This window comes from Colobus angolensis, unplaced genomic scaffold (assembly GCF_000951035.1).
Source record: "Colobus angolensis palliatus isolate OR3802 unplaced genomic scaffold, Cang.pa_1.0 Scaffold116, whole genome shotgun sequence".
Classification (NCBI taxonomy): Eukaryota; Metazoa; Chordata; class Mammalia; order Primates; family Cercopithecidae; genus Colobus; species Colobus angolensis.
This window is the reverse complement of record NW_012112697.1, coordinates 4,140,179-4,163,071: the sequence shown is the minus strand read 5'-3', so window position 1 is coordinate 4,163,071 and position 22,893 is coordinate 4,140,179. Positions and strand designations below refer to the sequence as shown.

Sequence of the window (22,893 nt, the reverse complement as noted above, 5' to 3'; positions counted from 1 at the left end):
CCATTCTCCTGCCTCAGTCTCCCAAGTAGCTGGGACTACAGGTGCCTGCCTCCACGCCTGGCTAATTTTTTGTATTTTTCGTAGAGACGGGGTTTCACCGTGTTAGCCAGGATGGTCTAGATCTCCTGACCTTGTGATCGGCCCGCCTTGGCTTCCCAAAGTGCTGGGATTACAGGCGTGAGCCACTGCGCCGGGCCCCTGGCCCGCAATTCTTATAGAGCAGGTCTGTTGGTGACAAATTCTCTTACTAGTTTTCCCTCATCTTAGAATGACTTTATTTTTGAGGGATATTTTTACTGGATAGATAATTTTAAGTTGTCTGTTCTTTTTTTTCATCACTTTATAAAAGTTGTTTTGCTTCCTTTTGGTCTCCCTGGTTTCTGAAGTGAAATCTACAGTTATTAAATAGGTCCCTTGTAGGTAATGCATCATTTTTCCCTGACTGCTTTCAATATTTTAAAAAATTGTTGGCTGGAAATGGTGACTCACACCTGTAGTCCCAGCTACTCAGGAGGCTGAGGCAGGGGACTCGCTTGAACCTGAAAGGCAGAGATTGCAGTGGGCCGAGATCATGCCACTGCACTCCAGCCTGGGCAACAGAGCGAGACTCTATCTCAAAAAAAAAAATTGTCTTTGGGTTTTAGCGGTTGATTATGAGTCTGGACATAAATTTCTTTGGGTTTTGTGTGAATCAAGTTTGCTAAGCTTTTTGAGTCTGTAGAGAATATATTTTGCTGAATGTGGGAAGTTTTCAGGCAGTATTTTTTCTTTTAAATCTTGAGCTCTGAGAAAGGCAATATTTAAAAAAATATTTTTAAAGAATAAAAGTATTCTTTCTCCTATCCTTATGGGATTTTTTTTTGTTTTTTTTGGAGACAGAGTCTCACTCTGTTGCCCAGGCTGGAGTGCAGTGGTACAATCTCGGCTCATTGCAAGCTCCACCTCCCAAATTCATGCCATTCTCCTGCCTTAGCTTCCCGCATAGCTGGGACTACAGGTGTCCGCCACCGTGCCTGGCTAATTTTTTGCATTTTTAGTAGAGACGGGGTTTCACCTTGTTAGCCAGGATGGTCTCGATCTCCTGACCTTGTGATCTGCCTGCCTTGGCCTCCCAAAGTGCTGGGATTATAGGTGTGAGCCACCTCGCCCGGACCCCTTATGGGATTTAATGACCCAACTGTCATTAAGAAATTAAGACCCCTTGGTGTTGTCCTACAGATCTGTAAGGCTTTGTTCACTTTTTTCAATTTTTTTCTTTCTGTTTTTCAGATTAGATACTTTCTATTGACTTACCTACAAGTGCCCTGGCTCTTTTCTCTGTCATTTTCCATTCTGGTATTTAGTCCATGCAGTTTCCTTCTTTGGTTTGTATTTTTTTATTCTAATTTTTTTTTTTCTTTGAGACAGGATCTTACCATATTGCTCAGGCTAGTCAACTAAACTAGGCTCAAGCAGTCCTCCTGCCTCAGCCCCCTGAGAAGCAAGGATTAGTTCTAAGATTTGTTTCCTCTTTATGTCTTTCCTTTTTTTTTCTTTTTTTTTTTTTGAGACGGAGTCTCACTCTCGCCCAGCTGGAGTGCAGTGGTGTGATCTCAGCCCACTGCAACCTCCGCCTCCCCGAGTCAAGCAATTCTCTGCCTCAGCCTATTAAGTAGCTGGGACTATAGGCATGCGCCACCACACCTAGCTAATTTTTGTATTTTGAGTAGACGGGGTTTCACTATGTTGGCCAGGCTGGTCTTGAACTCCTGACCTCATGATCCACCTACCTCGGCCTCCCAAAGTGCTGGGATTACAGGCATGAGCCACTGCGCCTGGCCTGTCTTTACTTTTTAATCTTTCCCATTTAAGAGAAATTTCCCTTACTTGTTGCAGCATTTTTTCTTTTCTTTTTTTTTTTTTTAAAGACAGTCTTGCTGTGTTGCCCAGGCTGGAGTGCAATGGCACAACCTCGGCTCACTGCAACCTCCGCCTCCCCAGTTCAAGCGATTCTCCTGAATCAGCCCCTTGAGTAGCTGGGACTACAGACGTGTGCCACCATGGCTGGCTAATTTTTGTATTTTTCGTAAAGGAAGGGTTTCACCACGTTGGCCAGGCTGGTCTTGAACACCTGACCTCAGATGATCTGCCTGCCTTAGCCTCCCACAGTGTTGGGATTACAGGCGTGAGCCACCGCTCCCAGCCAGCATTTTTATAGTAGCTGCTTTAAAGTCTTTGTCAGTTAATTCCAACAGCAGTGTTGTCTCAGGTTGATTATGTGAGTTGAGATTTTCCCAGTGGGTATTTCACCCACTCTTTGTCTATACCAGGGGTCCCCTTTCTAGTTCCTCAAACCAGGACTAGACAGCTCTTGATGTGCTTTCTCTCTGCTGATGCTGATTTCTGGGTTTCAGGCTGCTGTGCATCCAGGCTGGGAAACATCAGAGGGAAAAATGATAAACTCTATCCCAGTTTATTGTTACTTCAAACTGTGGTTTTCTTTGTCCATCTGCTATTATTTTTCATAGTTCTCAGATAGCTGCTAAATGCATTCTGTTCAGGTTTTATAGCTTCATTCAGTGAAAGAGACACTGAACCTAGAACCCTGTTCCTTGTATTTTTTGTTTCTATTTTTAAGGACGACCCATGTTGCTCTAAGTACAGCTGTTTAATTAATTTTGTCTGCTGCATAGTATTCTGTCATTTTTTTTTGTTTGTTTGTTTTTTTTTTGAGACAGAGTCTCGCTCTGTCGCCCAGGCTGGAGTGCAGTGGCCGGATCTCAGCTCACTGCAAGCTCCGCCTCCTGGGTTCACGCCATTCTCCTGCCTCAGCCTCCCGAGTAGCTGGGACTACAGGCGCCTGCCACCTCGCCCGGCTAGTTTTTTTTTTTTTGTAGTTTTTAGTAGAGACGGGGTTTCACTGTGTTAGCCAGGATGGTCTCGATCTCCTGACCTTGTGATCCGCCCGTGTCGGCCTCCCAAAGTGCTGGGATTACAGGCTTGAGCCACTGCGCCCAGCCCTCTGTCATGTTTTTATCACATTTTATCTGTCTTTTTTTTTTTTGGATACGGGGTCTCACTCAGTCACCCAGGCTGGAGTGCAGTGTCATGAACACAGCTCTTTGTTGCCTCCTTGACTTGACTTCCTGGGTGCAAGTGAGCCTCCCACCTCACCCTCCCAAGTAGCTAGGACTACAGGCATGCACCCCCACGCCCAGCTAATTTCTAAATATTCTGTAGAGAGAGTCTTGTCATGTTGCCCAGGCTGGTCTTGAACTCCGGCCTCAAGCGATCTCCTGCCGGGACCTCCCAAACTGCTGGTGTTATAGGCATGGACCACCATACTTGGCCTCATTTGTCCTCTTGAAATGGACACTTAGCATTCTTCTACTTCCTTACTACCACAGAATGCATACATGTGTCTTCATGGTGCTGTGTACAAATTTCTGTGGTGGTGTATGTCCAGGAATGGGATTGCTGTGTCTTAAGGTATATGGATACCTTTCATTAAAGCATACTTTTCATTAAATACTACCAAATTAGTGTCCAAAATGGTCATATCAATTTTTACATTTATATTGGCCGTTATTTGAAAGCCTACTTCTAATTTTTGCCAATCTGACAGGTATAATCTTATCTTTGTTACCATACTAACTTCTAGGATCATACAAAATAGTAAATGAAAACTTGAGAGTAACTCCTTAGGTTATCCTTCTCTTAGAAATGTAACTGGTTACTTGACAAGTTTGGTGTATCCATGTTTAAGCTGGAGTAATTGTCTACTAAGGGCAAGATCTTTGTAGGACCCATGATAGAGAAATACTCAGGAATATTTTTTGTACCTTTTTAAACCTAGTTACCTTATTAATCAAGTGTATACTGAATAATTTAACGGCAAGTTGGATAATGTTCTTTGGGTTAATATCTTCTAATTTCAGTCACCTGGCCAACATGGTGAAACCCCGTCTCTACTGAAAATACAAAAATACAAAAATTAGCTGGGTGTGGTGGCCTGTGCCTGTAGTCCCAGCTACTCAGGAGTGATAATGGGAGTTGATTTGTTATCTTGATTATACAATAAAGGGCCTTGATGTACAGCCATCCTCCCTTATCCATGTTTTCATTGTCTGGGCTTTCAGCTACTTTGGTCAAGTGTGGTCTGAAAATATTAAATGGAAAATTGCAGAAATAAACAGTTCATACATTTTAAATTGTGTGTCATTCCAAGTAGTTTGATGAACTCTCGTGCCATCCTGTTCACCCCACCTGGGATTTGAATTACCCCTTTGTCCAGCGTATCCACGCTGTGTATGCTATCTGCCCACTAGTCACTTAGCCCGCTTGGATATCAGATTGAAAAACATGGTACTATGTATAGGATTCGGTATGAGCTGCAATTTCAGGCATCCACTAGGGTCTTGGAATGTAACCCTTGGATAAGGGGGTACTACTGTACTTCATGAGGGCAAGGGTGGTTATGTATTAACAGAAATATTCTTACTCAAATATATGTGAATACATTTTTGTAAATATTCATCAATTTGGAGTATATAAGAGAAAATACTGAGGCTTCCCTTCAGCTTTACTTTCCAGAGTTAACACCATTAAAATGTTAATACCTGTTTTTATAGGCGCCTTCTCCATGCATTTATATACGTGTATAAAGTAGTATCATAATGTGTATGCTACTTTTCAGCTTGATTTAAAAACAGAACAAAAAAAAAACATTGGGAGGCTGAGATGGATGGATCACTTGAGGTCAGGAGTTCAAGACCAGCGTGTCCAACATGGTGAAACCCCATCTCTACTAAAAATATGAAAAATTAGCTAGGCATGGTGGCGTGTGCCTGTAATCTCAGTTACTTGGGAGGCTGAGGCAGGAGAATAGCTTGAACCCAGGAGGCGGAGGTTGCAGTGAGCCGTGATCGCACCACTGCACTCCAGCCTGGGCGAGAGTGAGACTCTTATCTCAAAAACAAAACAATAAAAGTAACACATCTTGGATCTCCTCCTTTTAATTTTTTCAGCAATTATTATCTGAGTGCTTGCTTTGTGCTAAAATGTTTTAGAATGCTACACTACCTTTTTTAAAAAAACAAAAAAAAACAAAAAACTATTGCTATACAAAGATTAGCTGGGTGTGGTGGTTCATGCCTGTAATCCCAGCCACTCCGGAGACTGAGGCAAGAGAATTGCTTGAACTTGGGAGGCAGGGGTTGCAGTGAGCTAAGATCATGCCACCGCACTCCAGCCTGGGCAGCAAAGTGAAGACTCTGTCTCAGAAACCATAAAAAAACCACCAAAAAACAAAACTGCCATGTATCGCATAAAATAGATGTGTCTTAATCAGTTTCTAACTGTTGGAATTTAGATGATTTTGTCATTGTACATTCCCCTCTGTATACACGTGAACGTGAACTGTTCTTCAGGATAGACATTTAAACTTGGAATTTTTTTTTTTTTTTGAGACAGGGTCTTGCTCTGTTGCCTAGGCTGGAGTGCAGTGGCACAGTCATGGCTCACCTTAGCCTCGACTACCCAGGCTCCAGTGATCCTGTCACTCCTGCCTCCTTAGTAGCTGGGACTACAGGCGCTCACCACCATGTCTTGGCGAATTTTTGTAGTTTTGGTACAGTTGGAGTTTCACCATGTTGCCCAGGCTGGTCTCCTGAGCTCAAGTCTCTGTCTCCCGAAGTGTTGGGATTACAGGCATGAGCCACTGCTCCCGGCTAAACTTGGAAGTTTGAAAGAGTGACCTTGAGAGGTGGTACCAATTTACATTTCCAGCGGGAGTTTGAGAATGCACCAGTTTTCTCACTCATCATCATGATCAAGTTTAGAATAATCTCCATTGCAGATTTCCCCCCAAATATTGCTTACCTTTTAATTTTTTTTATAGTTTAAGTAATTTTTCCATACAAAATAATTTTTGTCTCTTCTTAAAAAGGTCTGTTCTTTCTCCTTTATAAAATATTCTTTTATGTTTATCCTAATATGTTAATAGTTTTGTTTTAGCTTTTGAGAATTAAAAAATTTAACTGTGGTGAAAAACACATGGCAACATGACAGAATTTACTAACTTACCCATTTTTAAGTGTAGAGTTCAGTAGTATGTACTCACATAGTTGTGCAACAGATCTCCATAAACTTTTCATCTTTCAAAACTGAAACTCTGTACTCATGAAACAGTTCCCTATTTCCCCCTACTCCCAGACCCTGGCAACCACCATTCTACTTTCTGTTTCTCTAATTTTAGATACCTCACACAAGTAGAATTTTACAGTATTTCTTTTTTTTGTGACTGGCTTATTTCACTTACCATGATGTGCTCAAAGTTCATCCATAGCATGTGATGGGTAGGATTTCCTTTCCTTTCTAAGGCTGATGAGTGCTCTGTTGTATGTGTAGACCACATTTGGTTTATCCATTCATCTCTCAGTGGCCATTTGGGTTGCCTCCACCTGTTGGCCATTGTGAATAATGCTGCTGGGAACATAGGTATGCAAATACCTCTTTGAAGTTCTGCTTTCAGTTCTTTTAGATATATACCAGAAGTGGGATTTCTAGATTATATGGTAGTTACATTTTTAATTTTAATTTTTTGAGGAACTGCCATACTGTTTTTCTGTAATGGTTGTACCATTTTATAATCCCACCAACAGTGCACAGGGGTTCCGTTTTCTCCACAGCCTCATCAGTTCTTGAAATTTTCTTTCTTTTTTTTTGATAGTAGCCATCCTAATGGGTGTGAAGTGGTATCTCATTGTGATTTCATTTTGCCTTTCTCTAGAGATTAATGATATTGGCACTTTTGATATGCTTGTTGGCTGTTTGTATATCATCTTTGGAGAAATGTCTTCAAGTTTTTTGCCCAGTTTTTAATCACGTTGTTGTTGAGTTTTAGGAGTCCTTTATATGTAATTAGCTCTTGGTTTTTGAGACAGAGTCTTGCTCTCTCACCATACCTGGAATACTGTGGTGTGATCTTGGCTCACCACAGCCTCTGCTTCTGGAAGTCAAGCAGTCTTCCTGGCTCAGCCTCCTGAGTAGCTGGGACCACAGGTGCATGCCACCATGCCCGGCTAATTTTTGTATTTTTTTGTAAAGATGGAGTTCCTCCATGTTGCCTAGGCTGGTCTTGAACTCACGGGCTTAAGCAATCCTCCCACCTTGGCCTCCCAAAGCACTGGGATTACAGGCATGAGCCACCACACTCACACCCTACTATTTAGCTTTTTGTTTTTGGAGACGGAATTTCACTCTTGTTGCCCAGGTTGGAGTGCAATGGAGTGTTCTCGGTTCACTGCAAACTCCGTCTCCTGGCTTAAAGCAATTCTCCTGCCTCAGCCTCCCAAGCAGCTGGGATTACAGGCATGTAGCATCACACCCAGCTAATTTTGTATTTTTAGTAGAGACAGGGTTTCTCCATGTTGATCAGGCTGATCTCGAACTCCCGACCTCAGGTGATCCGCCCGCCTAGGCCTCCCAAAGTGCTGGGGTTGTTTTTGTTGTTTGTTTGTTGTTTTTCCAGTAGAATACAGGTTCCTTTGAGGACAGGGATTGTACCTTTTTTTTTTTTCTTTCTTTCTTTCTTTTTTTGGAGACACTGTCTCACTCCGTTTCCAGGCTGGAGTGCAGTGGTGCGATTTTGGCTCACTGTTACACCTCCTGGGTTCAAGCAGTTCTCCTATCTCAGCCTCCCAAGTAGCTGGGACTACAGGTGTACATCACCATGCCCAGCTAATTTATTTTTTTTTTTGTATTTTTATTAGAGATGGGCTTTCACCATGTTGGCCAGGATGGTCTCCATCTCCTGACCTCATGATCTGCCCACCTTGGCCTCCCAAAGTGATGGGATTACAGGTGTGAGCCACCGTACCTGGCCAGGACTGTACTTAATTTATGCTTTTTATCTCCAGCATCAAGCCAACGCCTGACATACAGGTAATCAGTAAATACTTATTGCATGTATTGAACGTAATTCAATTGCTGGATTCCAGATACTTGATGACGTAAAAACCCCATTTTAACCTGGGACTTAGGTTAATTCTTAAATGTAGGGTAAAGGCTTTTGGGGGCAGTTTTACAAAAGGAAAACCCATCTGATGTTTTTTTGTTTTTTTTGTTTGTTTGTTTTTTTGTTTTTTTTTTTTTGTTTGAGACGGAGTCTGGCTCTGTCGCCCAGGCTGGAAGTGCAGTGGCCGGATCTCAGCTCACTGCAAGCTTCGTCTCCCGGATTTATGCCATTCTCCTGCCTCAGCCTCCCGAGTAGCTGGGACTACAGGCGCCCGCCATTACGCCAGGCTAATTTTTTGTATTTTTAGTAGAGAGGGGGTTTCACCGTGTTAGCCAGGATGGTCTCGATCTCCTGACCTCGTGATCCACCCGTCTCGGCCTCCCAAAGTGCTGGGATTACAGGCTTGAGCCACCGCGGCTGGCCCTGATGTTTTTTATTAGTGGTTAATTCACTAATAGACAAGTACTATTCCTACTGTTTCTTTCTTTGGTGCTCTTTTGATTTGTCTGTTCCTCAGTTACTTTGTTTGACCTATCTTTTGTTTGGATATTACATGTTTTTAAGTTTGAGTCCAGAATTTAAATTTAGAGAAATAGAAATTGTGCTGTTTTGAAATAGAATGCACAGTGGTCAATGCACAATGGTATACCCTAAAGTCTTGTGGGTAGAGGAGGGGTGGTTTTGTTGACTGTAACTCTACTCTTCAGTGAAATTCCTGGTAAAGAGCCGTCTGTTGTAGAATTTTGTAGAGCAGTTTTTTCTTGGACTTTTCACCCCTTTGTGTAACTCTGTACATGAGTAGATGTCAATGATATTTCTTGGGTACTAACTTTTCCCCAAAGACTGAGACTTGTTGGCAGGATTTGGGGAGTTAAGATGAGAATATATTCAATTATGGGTCTAAATTCGATCATCTTTCCCCATTGCCATCCCTGTTGAGATTTTTTTGGGAGAAGCAGGGAGCCCTTCTGCTTTTTTATCTTTTTATCACACCACCCCCTGCCAATATCTAGGTATTAATTTCATCTGTCACCAAATTCTTTCAGCTGTGCCTTCAAAGTAGATTTCAAATCCAGTTGCTGACGCTGCTAACCACCCTAGTCTGAGCCATTACCATCTCTTATCTGGATGATAATAATATCCTTCCCATTGATCTTCCTGCTTCCAGTATTATCCTTCCCCAATCAGTTTTCTTTACAACAGCCAAAACAATCTGTAAAAAATGTGAATTAGAGCATGTCATTTTCCTGTGTTAGGAAAACACTCTGGTTTATTGTTTCACATAATTCACCCCTAAGAGGCTTTAGTTCCTGAACTAATTTTGACTTGAAAATAGTCATTGTGCTTCTTCTGTTTCTAGGAGGAACAGCACAGCATGCTGGGCTCTGGATTTAAAGCTGAGCGCTTAAGAGTGAATTTGAGATTAGTCATAAATCGCCTTAAACTGTTGGAGAAGAAAAAAAGTGAGTAGTGTACTTTTTTTCTCCAAAATACATCACTGGATACTAGCACCCCAGTAGTGGATCTTTGAGGCCAGTACTATGAAGTCTTAGGGATCGTATCTTTTTTTGTTGTTGTTTTTGTTGAGACACAGTCTTACTCTGTTGTCCAGGATAGAGTGCAGTGGCGTGATCTCGGCTCACTGCAACCTCCACCGTTCAAGTGATTCTTGTGCCTCAGCCTCCCAAGTAGCTGGGATTACAGGCATGTGCCACCACACCTGGCTAATTTTCATGTTTTTAGTAGAGACGGGATTTCACCATGTTGGCCAGGCTGGTCTTGAACTCATGACCTCAAAGCCATCCGTCTGCCTCAGCCTCCCAAAGTGCTGGGATTACAGGCATGAGCTACCATGCCTGGCCTGGGATCATATCTTTTAAGCTTTGGATGCATTTCTGCCCTTTGTGACTAATAGAGTAAGTACCTTTTTTGCAGAGAAAGGGACATACTGTTGTTATGGAATTAGGTCACCTGACTCCTGAGTTGGAAATGTCAAGCCACATGAACTATATTTTCTCACCTAGACAGAGTAGCAAATTCTACAGTAGATGGGATGGGATTAGATTTGCTAAGGGAGAGGAGCTAGGATATAATAGAAACCACCCAGTTCTTCTTGCTGGGGGGAGATTGGCCTGTAGGCCAGATGCCAGTGCTCTACTGTGAGATTGGAGTGGAATTTGTGTCTTAGCGGAACTGGCCCAGAAAGCGAGAAAGGAGATTGCTGACTATCTGGCTGCTGGGAAAGATGAACGAGCTCGGATCCGTGTTGAGCACATTATCCGGGAAGACTACCTCGTGGAGGCCATGGAGATCCTGGAGCTGTACTGTGACCTGCTGCTGGCTCGGTTTGGCCTTATTCAGTCTATGAAGTAAGATACTTTGATTCGAAGACCTAAATGACTTCTGGAATTTGAGAAAGGAGTAATACGGTCTCTTTCTGCATTAAGGGACTATTTCACATGCCCAAGGATCTGCTTCCCAACAGTTGCTTAAAGGCCTGATCTCAGTGTAGATAACTGGTAAAACAAAAATACAGAATCTGAAACTGAGAAGCCTAGATCTGAATCTTGGCTCAACCATTTTCCGACTTCATGGCCTTGGGCTTGTTCCATAGTTTTGAGTTTCTCCAAAAGTAAAATAAGATTACGAAAATGGCTAGAAGCCTAGAGTTACTGTGAGAATCTAGTGAGATTCACAAAATAGCTTCAGAGGCTATAAAGTATATGAAACAAAAGCTAGGATTTTGATGGTTTGTTTTAAAGAATGTTTTAAAAAAATACTGTTTTTCCTTGATTAGGGAACTAGATTCTGGTCTGGCTGAATCTGTGTCTACATTGATCTGGGCTGCTCCTCGACTCCAGTCAGAAGTGGCTGAGTTGAAAATAGTGAGTACAAGTAGTTTCAGTGATGTCTGTGGCTTTTCATATCGTTAGAAAGGTTGGTTAATATAAGTAACTTCTGCCGATTTGACCAGATATTTTGTACCCTTCTTATGTTGCTTTTGAAATAGGTTTTGTAAATGTGTTTCTCTTTTTCAGCCTTATAATAGAACAGCGTTTTGCAAACTTGAGTAATTTTTTTAAGAAGCAAAGTTTCATGTTCTCCAGTTTTGTCTTAATGTTATTTAGCTCTATGCAAATAGAAAAGTTCTTATATAAGTGTAAAGGAGTAAAGTTAAAATAACATTAAGGTGACAGATGTTTTTGCTGTATTTATTAATTCCACAAATATTTATTAAGTAAATTGTATGAGCTGTGTGAGTGCTGGGGGTGATAGTGGTGAGCAAAATATGGCACCAGCCATACTCCTGTAGCTTAGAGTCTAGCAGAAGAGACAGACATTAACCAGAAAATTGCACATCACAACATGGATATGGTACTGACTCCTAGGATACAAATTCAGTTGTGTTGTTTTCTATTTTCTACATCTTTGCCTTTCTGTTTTATTTCCTAGGAATTGTCTCATTCTTATCTCCCAACCCATCTACTGAGATTTCCTTGTTTTCTAGGTTTTTTTCAAGAGCTGTTTTTTAAAAAATTCTCTGAATATTTTTCATACTCTGTTTGTTTCATGGCTACAATGTTTTCTGAGTCTCTGAGGATATTAATTATAGTTAATTTTTAAACTTCTGTCATGTTTGTTTCTCTCAAGTTCATTTTTCATATTTCTTAGTTTTTATAGTAGAAGCTTTTCCAAAGATTTAGTGGTCCTTGGGTGTCGGTTTACATTTTAGAGTGAGGTACTAAAAAGGAGATTGGAACTTCCTGTGTGCATGGGTGGGTTTTTACTGCCAGATGCCTTCATTGCTGAGTGATCTGACTAAGCTCTTATTTGGAGGAATTCCAGACTGTGAGGAACTAGTCATCTTTCCTTGGGTTGGTCGTTTTCTCCAGAATCCTCCTATTTTCTGCCTAGAGTGTATAAGCTGGCTGCCAGCATTTCTGAGAGCGCAGTGGAGAAGGAAGCCAAAAATCTATTTGATATATAGAAGACTTACACTTAATTCTTCTGTTGTAAGTATCACTATTGTCTCCTGTGTGTAGACTCGAGTTCCTTTAGTTTAGTCTCCCCAGAGAATAAACCTCGGATAGTCCAGTAGGGTGCCAGGGATAGTCGTTGAGTTTTGTGGGCAGAGAAGAGGGACAATAGAGGCAACTGATTATTATGTAGTCTTTTTTTTTTTTTTTTTTTTTTTGAGACAGAGTCTTACACTGTTGCCTGGGCTGGAGTGCAGTGGTACAATTTTGGCTCACTGCAACCTCTACCTCCTGGGTTCAAGTGATTCTCCTGCCTCAGCCTCCTAAGTAGCTGGGATTACAGGTGCCTGGTGCCTGGCTAGTTTTTTGTATTTTTAGTGGAGACGGGGTTTCATCATGTTGACCAGACTGGTCTTGAATTTCTGACCTTGTGATCCGCCCGCCTCGGCCTCCCAAAGTGTTGGGATTACAGGCATGAGCCACCACACCCGGCCGTTTTTGGTCTCTTCTGTACTCCTTTAAAATTAATCTCGGAAAAGGCTTAAATATGTTACAAAATTCAAAAGCTATAAACAGAGTGATACATTAATGTGAATAAAAATAATCTCTGTATAGTATAAACCAGCCAAAACAAAAACCATAAAAGACAAATGCCATTTAAATCATAGGTGCCAGGTACCACTGAAAGTCTTCATAATGAACAGTGAGAACTCTCCTACTGGGCTCCTGGAATGTTGGGACCACTCTGGTCCAATGCTACTATCGTTTCCTGTCTGGAAAGTGAGAGTAGCTTCTTGAGTATTCTTCCTATTCCTGCTTTGGCTTTTTTTAATCTATTCGCTATTCCATCAGAACCACCTGAGGGTTTTGTCCAAAACACAGCTCTGATCCTGTCATGACCTCTTGCTTTAAAGCCCATCAGTAGCTTTCTGTTGCTCTTGTGATAGAAACAAAACTCCCTTATACGGCCTACATGGTCCTGCGTTGTCTGGCTCCCACCTCCCTTTCTTCGTTTCCTACCACACTCCTTGGTCTCTGTACCAGAGGCTCACTGGCTGATTGCAGGCTTGAGGACTTTGTTTTTTTCCACCAGAGGGCTTTGCACTGCTGTTTTCTTTTCCTGGAATGCTCTTCCTTCCCTATTTAGTTAACTCCTAGTCATTCTTAATTTAATTATTTGAGACAGGGTCTTGCTTTGTCATCCAGGCTGGAGTGCAGTGGCACGATCTTGCCTCACTGCAGCCTCGGCTTCCTGGGCTCAACTGATCATCCTCCCACCTCAGCCTCCCGAGTAGCTGAGACAACAGGTGCACGCCACCATGCCCAGCTAATTTTTGTGTCTTTTAAAAATAGAGACTAGGGTTTTGCTATGTTGCCCAGGCTGGTCTTGAACACCTGAGCTCAAGTGATCTGCCCACCTCAGCTTCACAAAGTGTTGGGATTACAGGCATGAACCACCATGCCTTAGTCATCCTTTAAATCTCAGCAAAGCATCACTTCCTTCAGGAAACCTTTCCTGACTTTTCTGATCAGATTTGATTCTGCTGTTAGAAGCTGGTGATAGCATGCTGTGCCTTCACTTGGTATCACTTATTGTAGCTGCAGTTGTGCCTTTATCTGTGTTGTTGTTAGAAATGCTTGTTCCACGGTGCCACAAAGAAATAGCACTCAAATATAAATTTAATTCTTTCAGCAAGGCAGTTTTTACTTTCTGCAGAAAGGGTGCTTCTCGCAGATGGAACAATAGCGAGAGCACACTGAACAAAGGGGGTAAAAATAGTTATATCCTACACATCTGGACCCTATTGCTGTGTCCTGATTCCATTGGCTGGAACTGGACCTCACAGTCGAGGCTGCACCCATTTGGCTAAAGGTTTTAAAACTTTAAAAAATAGATATATGCAAGGGAGAACAAAGGAAGAGAGGAAGTTGCTTATGAGAAGACTTAGAAAAGTAGTAACATTCCCAAATAAGGAAGGGGCTTAGGCTGCGAGCTGAGACATGCCTGTGAGCATCTTGGTTAAAGTACAAGGGCATAGAATGTATTTATTTTCTTATATTTAATAGTTACATGGGATAGGGGTTAACAAAGAGTTATTAGCACAAAGCAAGGAATCTTGAAGGAAGTTAGTCTTTAAAAGAAACATTTCTTTTTTTTTAGTAGAGATGGGGTTTCACCATGTTAGCCAGGATGGTCTCAATCTCCTGACCTTGTGATCTGCCTGCCTCGGCCTCCCAAAGTGCTGGAATTACAGGCGTGAGCCCCTGCACTTGGCCTCAGAAGAAACATTTCTAACATTTATGATTTATTCTTTAACAAGAAGGGAAACTTTGAAGAGGAAACTTTTTTCTTTGTACAATTTGATTAATGTAAGACTGTAAGAGTAGGAACAGTATCTATTTTGTTCCTTTACATTGTATAACACTCATGATAGTGTTTGGCACTTGAGTGCTGCTCATTGGATGGATGGATGGATGGATGAACAAATAGTGGATTAATGTGTACCCCTTAAGGTTTTGCAGACTCCAGTGTTTTGGAAATCTTGTAATAGACGCATGTTTACTGTTGCCAGGAGGAAGCATAGAGCAGTCTGTTGGAGTGGTCTCTATTTTTATTTACTATCCTTTTTCTTTTTAGGTTGCTGATCAGCTCTGTGCCAAGTATAGCAAGGAATATGGCAAGCTATGTAGGACCAACCAGATTGGAACTGTGAATGACAGGGTAATGAACATATTTGGTAAACATGAAAGTAGTATGTGGGAGCAGTTTATTGTATTGCCTGTGGCAATTCTAGTGGGTACCACTGTATGGCTCAGTATAGGGTTTCACATTTCAGCTGTGTGGCTGGCAGTGTGGTCCAATCCTTACACCTGCTGAGTTCCTCTGGTTGCTGTCATTCCTGACTCCACTTCCCCACTTTGTGTACCTCATGTCGTTTGTGCAGGATGGAAGTGAGGTGGGGAGGGTGGTGGATGAATTGAACTGTGGAAGGCAGCAGTCTTGTCTTTTACCAGCATCTGGGTCATGTGTAATGAGAATGTGAAGAGACTTGGATCCTCTGATGTGTCTTGTGACTCTGAAAAAAATTTAACTGCTCAACCTTTTTTTCCTCAATGTTACCTGTAAAATGAGAGGAGCTAACTTTGCATAGTGAGGTTAGGATTAGGCTGGTTGGTATAGATGCATCTTACTTTTTACTTACAGCTAATGCACAAGCTGAGTGTGGAAGCCCCACCCAAAATCCTGGTGGAGAGATACCTGATTGAAATTGCCAAGAATTACAATGTACCCTATGAACCTGACTCTGTGGTCATGGTAAGTTTATCCCAGAATACAAAGAAAAATGAATTTGTAGGTATGACCTTCTTTGAAAAAAAAAAAATCCATATTCTTTGCATGAACTTAAATTTGTGTGAGTTTAAACCTTCGTCCAGTTAGCTTTTTGACAATAAATGTGCCTGCATATCTCACAGGGAACTGAAGGAATTAGATGAATAACAACACTGAGAAGGTCCAAACCTTGATACAAATGTAAAATGGCACTATTATTGCTACTTTTTGGTGAACTTCAGAATTGAGAAACCTCCTGTACATAGGAAGAAATGCCCCAAGGCCCAAAGAGTTCCCGAAACGTTTACTGGGTACCCACCATGTGTCAGGTAGTGCACAGAAAGCTGAGGATACAGGGATAAAAAATCATCCACCAGTTGGCCAGGCACAGTGGCTCACGCCTGTAATCCCAGCACTTTGGGAGGCTGAGGCGGGTGGATCATGAGGTCAGGAGATTGAGACCATCCTGGCTAACACGGTGAAACCCCTGTCTCTACTACAAATAGAATAAATTAGCCGGGTGTGGTGGCGGGTGCCTGTAGTCCCAACTAATTGGGAGGCTGAAGCAGGAGAATGGTGTGAACCCAGGAGGCGGAAGAGCTCGCAGTGAGCCGAAATCACGCCACTGCACTCCAGTCTGGGCGACAGCGAGACTCCATCTCAAAAAATAAATACATAAAATAAAATCATCCACCAGTTAAGGTCAGTGGGGTCTGGTGTATGCTTTGGTGTGTACTGCTCAGACATCCCTATTACCCCCAGTTGGAGACACCATCAGGTCCATTCCAGCTGCAGAAGTCATTGGGGAATTAATTGGCTGAGGCCTTTGTTGTGACTGTATTGCAGCCCAACTTCTCCTTCCACCTAACTCTGCCTTCTTTTCCCTCACACGTGGTGATCTCAGAAGCACTCCAGTAAACTTGCTTCATGCTAATCTCCATCTGAGTACGCTTTCTGGGGAACCTGGTCTTGGACATGTGTTAATGACATGGGTTTCTCTTTTTGTCTCAGGCAGAAGCTCCTCCTGGGGTAGATACAGATCTTATTGATGTTGGATTCACAGATGATGTGAAGAAAGGAGGCCCTGGAAGAGGAGGGGGTGGTGGGTTCACAGCACCAGTTGGTGGACCTGATGGAACGGTGCCAATGCCAATGCCCATGCCCATGCCATCTGCAAATACGCCTTTCTCATATCCACTGCCAAAGGGACCAGTAAGTATACATAAGTGTGGGTGTGAGCTTTAGAAAATGTTACAGAGGATGACAAGCTGGCTCTGTGAATACACTCAGGAATTGTAGGTTGTCAGGAGCAGTCAGCAGTAAGAACATTTGGTATTAGCTGGCAGTCATCTTGTGGGGAAAAAATCATTGGATTCAAAGAAGATCTTTTAGTTCAGCTGTAGGAAAATCTATAGAGATGGTGCCAGAAAAACACTTTTCATATAGGTTTACTGAATATCTTTGTGATCTGTTATAGTCATACTAGTAGCTTTTTCCACAAATGAATAAACCACCAATTATTATCAGGCAGAAAAACCTTTGTAGATAAGATGGTCATTGCTAGTAAGAAAGTCTCATTAGAGTTTTCCCTTGTAAACACTGAAGCACTTGATTAAATAGCCTTTGGCTATAGATCTTTATAAATCTGGAATCCTGACCACATGTGGTCTTTGGGCATTTTTAAGGATCTTGAATATTTATATATATTTAGTATGGGAATATACATGTATTTATTTCTCCCTTCCAATACTCAGACCTTCGAGATTGCAAACTGGAGACAGTGTCTCTGATGTTGCCTTTCTCCTCTTACAGTCAGATTTCAATGGATTGCCAATGGGGACTTTTCAGGCCTTTCCCAATATTCATCCACCTCAGATACCAGCAACTCCCCCATCGTACGAATCTGTAAGTGCCTGAGCCTGTTTTATAAGCAACAGGAGAGTGAATGCCATGAAGAGGGAGCAAAATAATGACCACAGGAAAGGCAGAGTTTTGATCAACTCCTAGTACTGTCATCGTTTTTGCTTTGGGAGTCTTATGTTGCTTTATAACACTACCCTGGAAATGGGGAATGGTGGTGATGGCAGTATCATTGGTAGCAATGCTTTGACTGCAATTAAGCCAGGAATCAGGAAGGAACTACAGATTTCTTAGAAAGTTGTAGTGCTCTATGAGGGCACTTAACCAGTTGTTTTGAGTGACTAGGCAGATACTCACATTGAGCTGATATAGTTGTGATGCTAAAGTATTATTATTAAAATATTAGTCTTACATGTTCTTAACACATGTAAAGGAATAATCAGAAATGTCCAGTTACATGTCGGCCAATAGCATTGATTTCACATTTTAGTATTCTAGGTAAAACTTGCTAATGAATAGCTAATACCTCTAACTGTAGGTGGTTTAGGTTACTGGTTTTTGACCAGCCTTGTTTCTTCAGTTACTGTAGGCCTTTTGAGACCTGTCTCCATCTAGTATTTTACTGAGAAACAAATTGGTGTGGCATTTGCTATGTAAATTACTCATCTAAGAAGATCTTCCTGTTCCTGAGCTTGCTTTCTGTTCTTTCCTTTGGTTCCCATCTGTAGCTGATGTGTTCTACCTTGGGCCTGAGTTTTTCTTATGCTTTGGTTTTGCATGCATCGGCATAACCCACAGCTGTTTGTAGGAATGAGGTCGAAAATCTTCATCATTATTTGAGGAGTTGGTTCTTACAGATATATTCAGGAATACTTTCCCTTTGCCCAAAGGTGAAAGTATCATTAAAGTTGTCATAGTGTAGTAAGGATTTTCTTTTTCTCTGCTTGGCAGTTAAGAGTTCAACATGGGGCTGGGTGTGGTGGCTCGCGCCTGTAATCCCAGCACTTTGGGAGGCTTAGGCAGGCGTTCGAGACCAGCCTGGGCAACATGGCAAAACCCTGTCTCTACCCAAAATACAAAAATTGGCCAGGCATAGTGCTGCACACCTGTGGTCCCAGCTATGCGGGAGGTTGTGGTGGGGCAATGGCTGGAGTCCAGGAAGTGGAGGCTGTGGTGAGCCGTGATTGTACCACTGCCCTCCAGCCTGGGTGACAGAACAAGACCCTGTCTCAAAATCAAAGGAGTTCAACATGGTATCTTCCAATCAAAGGATTGGAAGAAATGCAGGGGCAGTTTCTTTGGAACAGGCTCTGTTGTATTTGATGAGCACCTTAGCTTTTGGAAACACAGGGGCTTATACCAGTACTTTCTCCAGTGATGCCATTGCTGTTTCCTCTGGTAACAATCTGTGTGTTTCAGGTAGATGACGTTAATGCTGATAAGAATATCTCTTCTGCACAGATTGTTGGTGAGTAGTGTCAATCAGAAACCTTCAGGGCTCAGTGCTGAACCCTCTGCTGTTTTCTCATTTCTCATTGTTCCTCCCTTTGAGACTGTTTCCAAGTCCATGGAATTCTATTTACATGCCCTGTTCTCTTCCCAAATGCTAAAATAGAACTCAGGATATCCTGCTTCCAAAGATAAAAGACCGTCCCTAGCCCAAAAGAAGCTCCCATGTTCCCTCTTTGTCAGTGATATCACTATTCTTTTTCATCCTTCTGGTTTTTTTCAGTCATGCATGACTTCTTTATGTTATTGCTGCTTCAACTTCCATTGTGCCTCAAAATACCAAATTTTAAGTTGGGGCATTAAAGAGATGTCGAGGAGAAAGTAAGTACAAATGCTAAGTGTATAGCTCAATTTTTCTTTTTTTTTTTGCGATGGACTCTGGCTCTGTTGCCCAGGCTGGAGTGTAGTGGTGCAGTCTTGACTCTGCAACCTCCGCCTCCCAGGTTCAAGCTATTCTGCCTTAGCCTCCTGAGTATCAGCTGGGGTTATAGGTGCACACCACCACACCCAGCTAATTTTTGTATTTTTAGTTCACGGGGTTTAACCACGTTGGTCAGGCTGGTCTTGAACTCCTGACCTCGTGATCTGCCCGCCTCAGCCTTCCAAAGTGCCGAGATTACAGGCATGAGCCACCATGCCTGGCCAGCTCAGTGAATTTTACAAAGCAAACATGTTCATGTAGCTATCTACTCAATTTAAAAAAGTACTGGACAGGTATGGTGATTCACATTTGTAATCCAAGCACTTTGGGAAGTTGAGGCAGGAGGATCACTTAAGGCCAGGAGTTTGAGACCTGCCTGGGCAAGATCCTTGTTTCCACAAAAAATTTTTAAAAACTCAGCTTGGTGTGGACCTGTGATCACAGCTACTCAAGAGGCATTCTTAAGCCTAGGAGTTCAAGGTTACAGTGAGCTATCATTGTACTCCAGCCTGGGTGCCCGGGTGACAAAAGTGAGGCCCTGTCTTAAAAAACAAAAATTAAGATACTACCTACCAGCAAAAACCAGAGGGAAGAATACTTTTAAAATTAGAGGCCGGGCGCGGTGGCTCACACCTGTAATCCCAGCACTTTGGGAGGCCGAGATGGGCGGATCATCTGAGGTCAGGTGTTCAAAACCAGCCTGGTCAACATGGTGAAACCCTGTCTCTACTAAAAATACACAAATTAGCTGGGCATGGTGGTGGTGGGTGGGTGCCTGTAATCCCAGCTACTCAGGAAGCTGAGGCAGAAGAATCGCTTGAACCCGGGAGGCGGAGGTTGCAGTGAGCTGAGATTGTGCCACTGTACTCCAGCCTGGGCAAGAGGGAGACTCTGTCTCAAAAAATAAATACATAAAATTAGACAGTTGTCTTATGGAGATATAATTTACATTTAAAATAAAAACTCATAGATTTTAGGTGTATACACACACACACAGATTCCACTTTCTGATCAAGGTATGCAGTGTTACTCTTACCTCAAAGTTCCCTTTTTCCAGTCAACTCTGCCCTTCCCTCCAGAGTCAGAGCACTATTTTGATGTTTTTGTAATTTAATTTTCCTGATTCTAGAACTTGCAGAAACCAGACTGTTGTATCAAATAACTTGGACATTATATTCCTTTAAAAAAACTTTGCCCCTCAATCCCTAAAGAATGTTGGTTCTTAAGGAAGCAATGTTTGTTCTAGCAGAATCCTATTATCACTCCTTGGACTTGGTTGGTAAAGGAGCAGACCTTATGAAAGGGAACAGTTGATTGCTTTGTGGATGTGGCCACATGTATCCCACTTTGATTTCCCTTAAACTTTTTTCTCACCACAGGAAAGTAAAACAGATAGCATTCAACTCTAATTAGAAACTGTAGATGTGGCCGGGCGCGGTGGCTCAAGCCTGTAATCCCAGAGGCCGAGGCGGGTGGATCACGAGGTCAGGAGATCGAGACCATCCTGGCTAACACAGTGAAACCCCGTCTCTACTAAAAATACAAAAAAATTAGCCGGGCGAGGTGGCGGGCGCCTGTAGTCCCAGCTACTCGGGAGGCTGAGGCAGGAGAATCGCTTGAACCCAGGAGGCAGAGGTTGCAGTGAGCTGAGATCACACCACTGCACTCCAGCCTGGGCGACAGAGCGAGACTCCATCTCAAAAAAAAAAAAAAAAAAAAAAGAAACTGTAGATGTTAACTGTCATTCAAGTGTTTATTAGCCTTCAGAAATAAAATTTCTTTAGCCAGGTGTGGTGGCTCACACCTGTAATCCCAGCACTTTGGGAGACTGAGGTGTGTGGATCACTTGAGATGAGGAGTTCAAGACCAGCCTGGCCAACATGGTGAAGCCCCATCTCTACTAAAAATACAAAAATTAGCTGGGTGTGGTGGTGTGCGCCTTAATCCCAGCTACTCAGGAGGCTGAGGCAGGAGAATCGCTTGAACCCAGGAGGCAGAGGTTGCAGTGAGCTGAGATCACACCACTGCACTCCAGCCTGGGTGACAGGAGCGAGACTCAAAGTTCTTGAACTAAGGTTTTCTTCTGTATTTTGATCATTTTATTTTTACTGCCAAAGGGGATCTGAGTCATTTCTCTGGTGTTTTGTAACATTGTGCTCCTTGCCCTAATTAGGTCCTGGACCCAAGCCAGAAGCCTCTGCAAAGCTTCCTTCCAGACCTGCGGATAACTATGACAACTTTGTCCTACCAGAGTTGCCATCTGTGCCAGACACACTACCAACTGCATCTGCTGGTGCCAGCACCTCAGCATCTGAAGACATTGACTTTGATGATCTTTCCCGAAGGTTTGAAGAGCTGAAAAAGAAAACATAGGTCTCTTAAACCAGGCAACTTTCACATTCTGGGAGTTGAAACTGAGCAATTTCTCCTTGTAACAAAGAATCTCCATGAAATTACGTTTCATCTGTTAACTGTCACTGAGCACAACACTCCTCCTCTGGGCTCTCTTCCTGCTCCTCCAGATTCTGCTGCTTTCCAGTTCTCTGTTGATCCTGAGACTAACAACTGGAGACTGAGGCTGGAGCAGCTGACTCCTGGCAGCTGTGCTTGTCCGTTTCCTGTCAGAGTGGTCCCAGGTTTCCCCCTGGCCCGTCCCATGGTCCCTCCACAGGAGCGTGAGAAGATGGGGAAGTACTGTGGGGAGACCACCAAAGATGGCTGGACAGGGGGAGAGAGTACGTCATGAAGCATCCCAGCCTCGTGTTGAGGTTCCAGACTTAGAAACAAACCTCTCTGTACAGGGAGATTGTGAGTGAGAATCAAGGCCACAGTGTGTATTTTCTCACTCTCGAATGCAAGTGGGAGAGAGAAAGTGACTCAGGACACCATTGTAACTGTTCCTGGAAGCTGGGCCCTCTCATTGGCATATACACTACTCCTTGTCGCAGGACACTGTCCCACCGGGATCCAGTTGCAAAGTTTGTCTCCACAGTTGAAGGCCTCGCTTAGTTGTACTGGATTCTCAGGGAGCCCTCTGTGGCCTTTTTGCTTTGAGTGCTGTGTTTCCCTTGTACCAGAGGGCGGCACTGTGGAAATTGTTTTCCCCGTAGAATATTCTGTTGGATTGCATTACTGGCAGAGAAAGGACAAGTTGCCATTCAAGTCTAGGGTGGGCTTCCAGCTGCCTTAATAGAAGTACTCAAGTCTTTTGGGTAGTGAGCTGGAAAGTCTACAGGAAAAGAGGGGTACCTGTTTTCATTTGAAAACTTTGATTCATGGAACCTTTAAAACTAATCTCAGATAAATTTTTGGTGCCCATGTGGCTGTAGTTGTTCACTGCTTTCCTGGCTGGATGGGACTCTCACGTTGTAACTTCTGTACTCCTTTGGCCCATAGCTAAGGTCATCCTTCCCCACAGGGGTGGCTTTGGGATTGGATGATACAGCTTTTGCTTCTGTGTAGTATACCTGTACATACCTGCTTCAGGCAGCCTTGAATGTTTTCAGTTGGTTTGTATTCTGTAGCTCAGTAGCTGCTAATAAAGTTAAAGATCCTGTGTCCTGCTTTCTTTACTATTTGGTCAGATGATGAAGTATATAAATCTGGATTTTAGTGGAGAATATTTTAACTAAGTGATCCATGTAAACCAGCCCTTACTGTCAGGGTTCCTGGAGCAGTGCAGGGCTCATTTTGATCTGTGTTTAGATAGCCCAGATAGCATCTGAATTTGCTTTGTCCTCCTCCGTGGCAGGGCTCCGCATCTGCCATGCCTCATCCTTGGATGTTTATTTTTAGTAAG

The 22,893-nt window shown here is 42.8% G+C and overlaps 1 protein-coding gene across 6 annotated transcripts in view; it reads left to right on the top strand.

Moving 5' to 3' along the window:
* Positions 1-22,652, top strand: part of IST1 (increased sodium tolerance 1 homolog (yeast)) — an 83,661-nt gene extending 61,009 nt beyond the window's left edge. For 2 of the 6 annotated variants that reach the window (XM_011961801.1, XM_011961792.1), the window contains 9 exons: positions 9,357-9,459; positions 10,185-10,365; positions 10,794-10,881; positions 14,612-14,695; positions 15,179-15,289; positions 16,316-16,516; positions 17,117-17,209; positions 18,584-18,632; positions 21,268-22,652. In XM_011961801.1, the coding sequence (XP_011817191.1) occupies positions 9,372-9,459; positions 10,185-10,365; positions 10,794-10,881; positions 14,612-14,695; positions 15,179-15,289; positions 16,316-16,516; positions 17,117-17,209; positions 18,584-18,632; positions 21,268-21,467 (1,095 nt within the window). In that variant the 5' untranslated portion in view covers positions 9,357-9,371 and the 3' untranslated portion in view covers positions 21,468-22,652. The remainder of the gene's footprint in view (positions 1-9,356; positions 9,460-10,184; positions 10,366-10,793; positions 10,882-14,611; positions 14,696-15,178; positions 15,290-16,315; positions 16,517-17,116; positions 17,210-18,583; positions 18,633-21,267) is intronic. The other 4 variants (XM_011961808.1, XM_011961817.1, XM_011961826.1 and 1 more) reach the window with 4 other exon arrangements.
* The last annotated feature ends 241 nt before the right edge of the window (positions 22,653-22,893 follow it).